We start from the raw sequence: 10,978 nt of genomic DNA, 5'->3' as shown, positions 1-10,978 counted from the left end.
GAGCCATGATGGAAACCCATGGTTATTTTGTGCCATAAGGAGACAGCGTAGCTAGGACCCAAGTAATTTTGCTTTAACAAGTTGTGGTGGTTGCTTTCCCCTTTCTTCCACCTAGGGCCTAATTCTTCATCTGGCTCTATAGCCTAGGGACTTCTCACATATTCAGTGGCAAATGGGATCCCCTACATTTAGTCTCACTTTTTATTTGAACCCTAGCTTTTCAGTCCTTTTGGATCCGAAAATATTTTAAAATCTTTGTAATAGGGAGAAATAATTGCTGTGTATATTCTCCTACCCCTCCCTAAGCAGTGTGGATTCTGAGTAGGGCCCATTGTTGGAGAATTATCCTTTTGGGTGTGAGGATATAAATGGAGCTCAGGGTTGTTATTCGTGTATTACGTATAAGAAGAGGGGTATCAGGCTGGATCCAGGCAGCTGCAGGGGCTTCTGATTGAGATGTGGTGACTATCAGGCTCAGATGAAAAAGAAACGTTTGGTGTTTCTCCCTCTCTGCCTTATACCATTTAAAGAAAGGACGTGTTTGCAGATGTTGTGGCATTTTTCCATGGGGACTGAGACATCAGTTCTTTTCTCCGTGTTCTCACAAACTATTCCAAACGAATTTAGTATTCTTGTTTCATTTTTTATGTTGCACAGTAAAACAGGTATGTTATTATTACTTTTTAAAATGCTTTCATAACAATGATTTCATCTGGGAACCCGTGTTAGGTTTATGTGCCATATTTTGGCAAATATTTCAAGAGAACAGCAAACACTTTTATGCTAAACAATAAAATATACATATTTTATATATTACCATGGATTTACATAAAAACATCAGATTACCACTAAAATCAACATACGCAACACCAGTTCTGCATTCAACACTTTCACAAGCATTTACTTTCAGGAAACACAAAGACTGTGAACTTAGACCTTGAATCCCCATATCTGTTTCTTACTAGAGTCATTTATTGTAAATTTTATGAAAACTCTGACTCACCTTTTTAGTGGATTTAATAATGAGGTCAGAAATAATGAAACACAGCTCAGATAACTGGTTAACAGATACAAGACAATCTACAAATATGAGTTATTATTTCTGTTATTCTTAAAGAACTCAATAAATGCAGCTATCGTCCTAACTATTCACAGCTTTGGTGTAGTCAATCCATTCAAAAACACACCACAGATTAAAATCAGGTAGGCAGGCCAGACATGGTGGCTGTCACCTGTAATCCCAGCACTTTCGGAGGACGAGGAGGGAGAATCACTTGAGTCCAAGAGTTCAAGATCAGCCTGGGCAACTTAGCAAGAATGTATCTCTGAAAAAACTTACGTAAGTAAATTGGCAACTTTTAACTTGCTGTGTGCAGAGGTTAATGTCAGTAAAGAAACAGGAGCAGGTAGTTTTCAGAGTGACGGCATAATTAGAGGCATCTTTGTAGGGAAGAGAGGCACCTTACAAAGTTTAAAGGCATGGAAGCCTGGAGCTGCTCCTTCTGTCTTTCTTTTAAGTAGTGTCCAAAGTTAAAACAAAACAAAAAAAAGGCATGCAATCTGGAAACAAACACACATGGGAAATCTTATCTCCAAGTGATTCACTCTTGCAGGGAATTCATAGAAAGAGGTTTTATATCCCAATTCATTTCATGAAGCTAGTGTAACCTTGATACCAAAGTCCAACAAAAAGAATACAGATGGCACCCACTTATGATGCGGCTTCTTGGTTATACTCAGAAGAAAATGCTTTAATATTTGATGATTCAATATAGCCTGGACCCAATTTGTGTCTCCATCTGGTAGTGTTTAAGTCTTGCAGTCAGGCGTCTGGGGTCTGAACTACCTTTCAAAGTAAGTCTGCATTTGAACTCTGCTTTCTGTTTTTAAAGGGGCAGTAATGTTCTCTCTTTGTATTATCAAAATTATAATATTATGGAAAACAGAAAGCACATAATTTTGCATCTTAATGGATAGGATATCACTTTCTGGCATTTTAAATTGATATGGTTTTTGCAGAATCTTCCCCTGGACATCAGTACCATCTCCCCATTCATCCCCCGTCTTTGACTGAGACAGATCCTTGAGATCAGCTTCCAGGTCAGGCGCTAAAAAATACAAAGGGTATCAATTGAAGCAGGCAAACAAGAATGATAAACAAGGAAATTATAATATTGTTTTCCTCAGTGTTAGGAAATAAAATCCTGTAGGCTACTGTGGTAATAAATGTGATGCAAAGATGTCCTGCCTTTGTTTTCCTCTATTATGAAATCTTATTTTAAATGACAATCTGAGGGTAAATCACACTACACCTCAATTTCCTATACTTTACCATTGTGTATTGTAAACAGTATCAGGTATCTAGGAAAACTGAAGCCTGCTGCATGGATAGCATTTTAATCATAAATTAAATGTAACTTTCTGAAGGATTAGATCAATGTAGTGGCAGATTTATGACAAATCTTATAGTCCTGACATCCATCCCCTGTTCAAGTAACTCGAAAATTTGGGGGCAAAAATTAATGAAAGTTATGCTCAGGTCCAAAGGCCCTATATTGTAAATTTCTATAAAAGAATCCCATTAAGACAAAAAGCTACCAATATAACAGCAAATCTTCAGTGAGAGTATGGAGACCTGAGTGCAAAGAAAGTTAATGGGGCATGTTGACAGTCATTATTGGAACTTCTTTTTTTTGTTTTTTTTTGTTTTTGTTTTGTTTTTTTTGAGAACGGAGTCTGGCTCTGTCGCCAGGCGGAGTGCATGGCGCGATTCGCCCCTGCAAAGCTCCGCTCCCGGGTTCATGCCTTCTCCGCCTCCGCCTCCAAGTAGCTGGACTACAGGCGCCGCACCACGCCGGCTATTTTTTGTATTTTTAGTAGAGGATGGGTTTCACCGTGTTAGCCAAGATGTTCGATCTCCTGACCTCGTGATCCGCCCGCCTCGCCTCCCAAAGTGCTGGGATTACAGGCTGAGCCACCGGCGCCCCGGCCTGAACTTCTTAAGAGTGGAATTGCTAAAATATCCATGGCCCCAAAGTTCGGTCAGGTATTTCGCTTGAAAATGCGTATCATTGAGGATAATAATTTCTGTTTCATGACAATTCTTATTATACTTAAACTGTCAATTATAAAAGTACTGAAGCAACTTTAGAAGCAGTCCCTAAAAACATACTAATATAGCCAATATAGTAATATTACCGTTATGCCAGTTCTGCAGATTATCCAGCTTTCCCAAATCTATACCGTCAAAAATATTAATAGAAGGATTGTTTTTCCTCTTTGATCAGCTATTCTTTGATTGAGCTCATTTCTGGAGCTGCTATCTGTTTCACTGAACTGTGGCCTTTTCCTGAGTCAATACTGAAGTCCTTACAGTACAAGCACCTTCAAGTATTAACGCATTTTAAACAAAAGCAGTCATGTTTTCTATATAACATTGACAGTAAGGACAAATACAAATTGAAAGTAATTGAATTCTTTGTCCATGGGTCAAGTTTCTTGGTAGGCTTACTCTAAAGCCTCAGTTTTCTGTATTATAAAGTAGGGGGCTAAATCCTAGCCAAATGGGCTTTATTCAGGGTGTTACAAGGTAGGGTTACTTGCCCTCTACGATGCTATTAAAGCTGCACACACCTGTGGACACATGGCTGAACAATCCATCAACAACATTCTAAAAACATTCTAAATTAAACTAGTGAAACAATGTACATTTTTATATATAAACATTAAATGTTTCATATGATTTAGGCAAGGACTGGTATTTTCAAGCAGTGCAAATAAACCTCAAAAAAAAAAAAAAAAAGAAAGAAAACCCAGAAGATTCATTGTATCCAGGGACTTCATGAAGCTGCAAACTATACTCTTCACTTTTCCGGCCAACTTTCACCAAGTGTTTGAGAACCTTTTCTAATGTTTTCTTTCTTCTGTTACTGTTTATGGCATAATGCATGATGCACATATAGACCTCCTCTCCATCCCCCCACCACCATAGACATTCTTTCTTTCCCTTCCCAGCACCTTGAATCTCAGCAGCACTCTGAATCTCAGCAGCATCATGATCTTCTTCTCTCTCCTGACCATGTGTAGAATCTTGACTTTCAGTGGGTGGTTTCTCTTCTTGAGGCTCTTCATCACTGGGCTGCTGGGACAAGAGGTGTGTGTGTTTATACAGATTAAAACGTTCTGTTATCAATATATGTCAATAATATAAACATACAGAATACATATTTTTCATCATAAGTCTGAAGATATTTCTCCAACATTATTCCATATCCTTATTCTTCATAAAACTACTCTTCCCACAGAGAGGTGATACTCTAAGACAGTTACCTTCAAGGGCTTTGGAAGCTGTTTTAATTTATGTTGGGAGGAATGTGTGTAATCTCTTATGAATAAACATGGGGAGGAAATCAAGGGTGAAATCTGAGGAGCACAAGATCATCCATCCACACAAAACCAGAATGTAATCCTCTTGGACTTGCCTTTCCTTCATGAGATGCCATGATCATTTTTCAGCAAGGGAGACCTTTATCATTATATGTACACTAGTTCGACAAGACTATCACAAATAGAAATTTCTGCTAACAGAAAACATGGAATGTTAAGGCACTAATGAGCATAAGCCCAATCAGTTCAGGAAACTGTAAATTTCCTCTAGGCTTATATGTTGATCTTCCTTGCCAACTCATATTTCATTCTGCTAACAGAACACTGTGATTGGGAAAGTGCACTTGAGAGGATTGGTGTATTTGACCACTTCCATCGCCATATGTAAACTTGTAATTTTATTAAAATTTGGAAATACTTTGAAAGTAAGTCCCAGGGCAAGTTTAAGGGTGTGTGCCTTCTGAATCTAATGCTTGCAAAGCCACTTAAGGTGGTCAAGGTAGCAGTGTCTTAAGACTCCTGACAAAAGACACAGGGTATTTCTGATGAGGTTTAGTTTCACAACTGGACTTTACATAGTGGAGACATATAGGGAAATACAGCTACAGAATTAAAATTGGAGTGAACACAGCTTTCATTACACATTCGTTAGCTAGGCTCATTTTCCCTCTAAAATCAAGTTTTGCTGAAATGCATAACCCAGCCCATTCGAACATCCATGGGGGAGTTGAAGTTGCCACACGGCACTGGGCACTCCTCACTGGACACCTATGTGGGCACTCTACAGACCTCAGGGCTTGGGTCACCAGCCACAGCATTCCCACTTCCCAGGCCCATTCCTTTCCGCCCACCCTGCCCCTTCCTCATTCCCTACCGAGGAGTCTAGAAAATCTGTCATGTATTGGGGTTTCCAGCTGCTTCCGAGACTCAGATACCTCCAACATTACCTTCAGCACTTGCCCCATGTTCACCTGAGCTACCTGCACTCTGTGGTCCACCTTACTCATGACATCTAAGGCCTTCCCTGGCTGAGGTCAGGGACTAGGCTGCCTGAAGCTCAGGAAGTCTGCTGGCTCCTCCTCACACTCACTCTCACTACACCTCCTGGGGGGACTGGCCTTCGCACCTACTGACTGTGTCTCAGTAGAGGAGATAGTCTAGACCACAGGACCGCCACTCTCCCACCCTCACAGCTCCGTGGCATTCACCACGTGGTTGAAGGGGCTGACTGGACCATGCCCAGTGAACATGCCCACTGAGGTACAAGGAGCATGCACAGTGAGATGGGTGCCTGCCTTGTAGGCTATGGTACCCTGCCTCGCTGCATCCTCTACTTCCTCCAAGGTATCCACTAAGGACTCTGGAATCCATCCTTTTTGGGCAGTTAGTTCCATATGCTCTAAGGATTCAAATACCTCAAATAGTGTCCCCCTTCATAACTCACTCCGTGTTCACTAGGCCCTCCTCCCCTCTATGGCCCTCTTTCTTCCCTTATCCAGCACCCGCAAGGGGTGCACCACTGCCTGTTAGGAGGACAACAACCTCAAGACCCTTCCCCCAGGAGGCTATAGACTGCGCCTGCGGGCTCCTCCTCACACTCACTCACACTTAGACTTCTGGGACAACTGATCTGACAGCAAGGCACATGGGCAACAAGGGGTGTACACACAGAGTCAGGCACATGCAGGGCCGGCCAGGGTTTTCCCGCTGTCCCCAGACCCACATCCACAGGCTGTTTCTAGTAGAAAGAAAATGACTTAAGATATCTTTTTTTTCAACTCTTGCTAAACCATTCTCAGGGGGCCCATGGAAACCTCTCCACATGAACCTCATGGTCCAGGAAGCTTCTTTCACAATATACATCACGGAAAACCCTGACAGATATAATTTCCACAAGCATTTGAACAACAGGCACTCCCATCTCTTCTGCTCTCCCTTGTATGGCTACTGCTAGAATCTATTTGATAAACACCCGTCCCAGGATCCCTTGCAGAGGCTGGGGTGCCACAGCTTCTCAGGTGATGCTAATAATATGCACCTCTTAAGATTTGGGAAGTAGAAGTCATTTTCTTATTTTACCCCAAAATGGTCAAAGGTGTGAATGGTCAACATGGGAATGTTTGGGCAGGTGTGAATGGTGAATCTGCGAATGCTTGGGAGGTGTGAATGGTAAATGGAATGTTTGGGCAGGTGTGAGTGGTGAACATGTGAATGCTCAAGCAGGTGTGAAAGGTAAATGTGGGAACGTTTGGGCAGGTGTGAATGGTGAATGTGTGAGTGTTTGCAGTGGCTTTCGGATTCTCCTACTAATCATCTGCCTTAGGACTTCAAGGGGCTGATACATTTGGCAGACGTTTCCTGCAGTTGCCTGAACAGGCATATTTCACTGTACTCCAAATCTAGTATGATTTCCACGATATCTGTGTATTTTATGAGACTTGATTATTCTTCTGTACTATTTTTTTTACTGATGCTGAACATATATAATTGAATAACAAATGACTTCATGGTAAGAAATTTCCAATACTATAATACTCTCACAAAATGCCTCATTCAAATTGAGGAGGGGTTTTGGCATTTTGTGAGAGTATTATAGTATTGGAAACAGGATGAGAGTGAAAGTGAGAAGTAATTCTCTCTTGGTCATGAACTTAAGGCAAAATAATTCAGGTTTTGAAGTTTTCTCGTCACTGCTCGGTTGCTCAGATATAGACATAATTACATGGTTATTACACTAGTAGAAGAAGCAGGAGTGCTAGCTTATAAAATAGATACGATAACGCCTCCACAAGGGCACTAAAAGTATTTCTACTCGTTTGTTAAGGCTGCCATCAAAAACTACCACCGACTGAGTGGCTTAAACAACAGACATATATTTTCTCACAATTCTGAAGGCTACACGTCTGAGATCAAGGTGTCAGCAGATTTGGTTTCTTCTAAGGCCTCCCTCCTTGCCTTGTAGGCAGCTGTTTTCTCCTGGTGTCCGCCTTAGTCCTCCCTCTATACGTGTGTGTCATCATTTCCTCTTCTTATAAGGGCACCAGGCAAATTGCCTTAGGGTCAACTCTAATGACTCCATTTCACTTAATTACCTCTTTAAAGACCCCACCTATCTCAAATACAGTTACATTCTGTGGCACCAGGAGTTCAGACTTCGCCATATGAATTTTGAGCAGACACAACTCAGCCTATAACAGTAGGACTGTTAGTTTTATATTAATACTGTTTATTTTTGAGACATAGTGATTCATTCAAAGGACGGAAGCAATCTGCTGGAAATTATCAGAGGTTCCCAAACCCAGTCTACCTGTGTCTGCCCTAGCATTCTCTGTTGCCCTTCTACATACAATGCTCTTAACTGAAGCCAGCCCCTCACCTCAGCTCAGGATCCATACCCCCCACCTTCCCAAGGGCTTTGCTCCTGCAGTGATCACTCCCCTCTCTTGAACCATCAATGGCTCCCTCGATATTGGATCATTCCCGAAGCTAAGGGGGAAGCTCACCTTCTTCTCCCCTGTCCTTCTGTAGCTACTAACATGTTTATCTGCTGCCCTTCAAAGGAAAACTGCCGCAACTTATACAACTGACTTCATTGGAGTCAATTTTCAAAATTATCTAGAAAGGAAAATGAACCAGAACAGCCAAAACCATTCTGAAGTATAACTTTGGGGAACTCACACTACTTAATATCAAGAGTCACGTTAATTCTATAGTAATCCAGAGAATGTGGTACTGGGGAAAAATCAACAGATCAGCAGGGAGTCCAGCAATGGACTCACAGACATGATAAATTGATTTTCAGAAAAGGTGCAAAGGCAACGGAGAAATTATGTTTTCGAGAAATTGTCTTGTTTTACTCCTGCTACTTGGCCACCACATTCATTGTTTTTATCCCCCTGGGTCCCTTCCCTGTGTTTCTCCTTTGCACTTCAGCTGCTCTTCTGTTGAAGGGTCTTCTGTAAAGATGCCCCCCCTCCCGCCGCCACCAACCGTGTGACAGCCTCCACAGCAAGTACCACGTGTTGTTGGTTGGTCTTCTCATTTCCAGCATCCAAGACATTTCCTATAACATGGCAGTCATCAATGCATATCTTTTGAATTAAATTATCAGTCTTTTGTAATGACCCTAACAGAAAAACATCCCCTCTATTTAGGAGTCATTATTGGAGATGGTATGTTTCTAGGCACCTTACATATGGTTTTGCGTCAGACACCATAGGGCAAAGGCTCTGCCATGGCGTCTTGGAGATCTTGCAGGTCACCACATAGGACATGTAGGCAAAGCCAGACTGCAGGCTAACCTGAGTGTTGGAAGAATATCTGGATTCCTTTTGTTGCAAAGAGAGACAGGAAGTGTGGTGGGAGCTGCCACAGGTATTTTCTCACCAGCTCCCTATCTGGTTGGAGGTTGACACAAGACCATTCGTTATCCATTTCCCTAGTTTCCGTTAAACACAGGCCTTTCCTCATCTTAGGGTACAACTGTGGAGTATAAAATTGCTCACTGCCTTGGGGTACAGCTGTGGCCTCCTCACAGGCAGAGAGACCCATCTGTGCTGTCATTGTATACCTCCGATTCAGTGTCATACTGTGGGACTAGGGACACAGTGCTGACACAATGCTGACCTTGCTTTTACTTTGTCTGCAATCAATCAACCATTTGGATCCATTTAGGCTCATTTTCTTCTTATTGGCCAAATCTACGGATGTGTGACAAGCCAAACTAACAACTGCAGTGGTGATCCTTGCGACCCTGTTAGCCACCACAGGGCTGCTTAGGGACTGCTTGAACACTTGACACACTATTGTGTTGTGTGGTGTTGGCTGACTAGAAGGACTTATTCTTCATGGCATCACACACAGCAAAGTGCATTCTATTGACTTAGGGTTGGCCTTGTCAGACTGCGTTTACTTACAAACCAACTTTAGAATTGATGCCATGTCTGACACCAGCTGCCCTGGTTTTTAATTAACATATTTATTTAAATTAAGTAAGTCTCAGAAGTCAAATTCATTTAAAAAGGTAACTTGATACCTCTACTTGAAATTTAAGAACAGTTATTACTAAACATGTGATTGTAAAGGCAAAGGGAATGAAAAAAATGAAATTTTAAAATAAGAAAAGAAATATAACAAACTATATTTACTACAATAATAAATACATATGGCCTAATCCATATGTTATTTCATTTATTCTTCATAACAAGTATTTAGTGTAAATATTCTAATTTCTACTTTAGAAATGGGGACACCGCCCCACAGATTATAATATCTTGCCCACCCTCTCAAGGCCAGTGTGTAAGAGGCAGGATGGAATCCCATGGGTATTTCATGCCATAGCCTGTAAGGAGACAGTGTAGGTAGGACGCAAGTCATTTTGCTTCAGCAAGTTGCCCTGGTTGCTTTTCCCTTTCTTCTGCCGAGGCCCTAATTCTTTCATCCAGCTCTATAGCCTCGGGACTTCTCACATATTTTGTGGCAAGTGGAACACCCTTAGAAAAGATGCAGATAAGGGGACACATAGGGTGAGGTATGTAGGAAGGGGCAGGGAGTTTCCATGGCCTCTATGGGCATGCTACCCTCCATGTGTTCAGCTAGCCAGAAGCTCTCTGAACTGTGTCCTTTTGGGTTTCATGGAGGTTTTCATTATGTAGGCATGACTGATTAAACTGTTGGCTTGCCATTGGTGAGCAACTTAACCTTCAGCCCAACCTTCCCTGAAGTTTGGGCATAGGGCTGTAAGTCCCAACCCTCTAATTCCCCATCCTAGAGCTCCTAGAGGCTGCCAGTCATCAGCCAACTCACTAGCATACAAAAAGACATCGCTTTGTAGGTTGTATGCCAGTAAGCACAGTCGAGGACCAAATATATATTTCACCATACCTCGCTTGTGTATCAGCTAACTCAGAATGCAAAATATCAAAAATGATACTTTTTTTTGAAACAGAGTCTTGCTCTGTCATGGAGGTTGGAGTTGCAGTGGCATGAACATGACTACCAGCATCCTCGACCACCTGGGCTCAAAGGATCCTCCCACCTATGCCTCCAGAGTAGCTGGAACTATAGTTTCATTCATTCATTCATTCATTCATTCATTCATTCATTCATTCATTGTAGTAGAGAGGGGTTCCTATGTTCCCCGGACTGGTGTCACTTTCCTGAGCTCTAGCAATCCTCCTACCTCAGCATCCCAATGTACTAGGATTACAGGTGTGAGTCATTGCACCTGGCCATAATTTTCAATAGCATCAAAATACCTGGGAATGAAATTAACAGAAGAGGCTGGGCATGGTGGCTCATGCCTGTAATCCCAGCACTTTGGGAGGCCAAGGCAGGCAGATCACAAGGTCAGGAGATTGAGACCATCCTGGCCAACATGGTGAAACCCCGTCTTTACTAAAAATGAAAAAATTAGCCATGTGTGGTGGCATGCGCCTGTGGTCCCAGCTACTCAGGAGGCTGAGACAAGAGAATTGCTTGAACCCAGGAGGTGGAGGTTGCAGTGAGCTGAGATCATGCCACTGCACTCCAGTGTGGTGACAGAGCAAAATTCCATCTAAGAAAGAGAGAGAGAGAGAGAGAGAGAGAGAGA

General features: G+C 42.1%; 1 protein-coding gene across 1 annotated transcript in view; it reads right to left on the bottom strand.

Annotated features, from left to right (window-relative positions):
* Window positions 1-1,985: 1,985 nt before the first annotated feature.
* LOC108521315 (X antigen family member 3-like) overlaps window positions 1,986-10,978 on the bottom strand; it is a gene marked incomplete at its 3' end in the record, with an annotated part of 20,636 nt that continues 11,643 nt past the window's right edge. The window contains exons 3-4 of the mRNA XM_017861087.1: window positions 4,036-4,141; window positions 1,986-2,108 (exon numbers count right to left, since the gene is read on the bottom strand). Coding sequence (XP_017716576.1) covers window positions 1,986-2,108; window positions 4,036-4,141 — 229 coding nt within the window. The remainder of the gene's footprint in view (window positions 2,109-4,035; window positions 4,142-10,978) is intronic.

This window comes from Rhinopithecus bieti, unplaced genomic scaffold (assembly GCF_001698545.2).
Source record: "Rhinopithecus bieti isolate Rb0 unplaced genomic scaffold, ASM169854v2 scaffold_59200, whole genome shotgun sequence".
In the NCBI taxonomy this organism is placed as follows: domain Eukaryota; kingdom Metazoa; phylum Chordata; class Mammalia; order Primates; family Cercopithecidae; genus Rhinopithecus; species Rhinopithecus bieti.
This window is presented reverse-complemented; position numbering and strand designations above follow the sequence as displayed.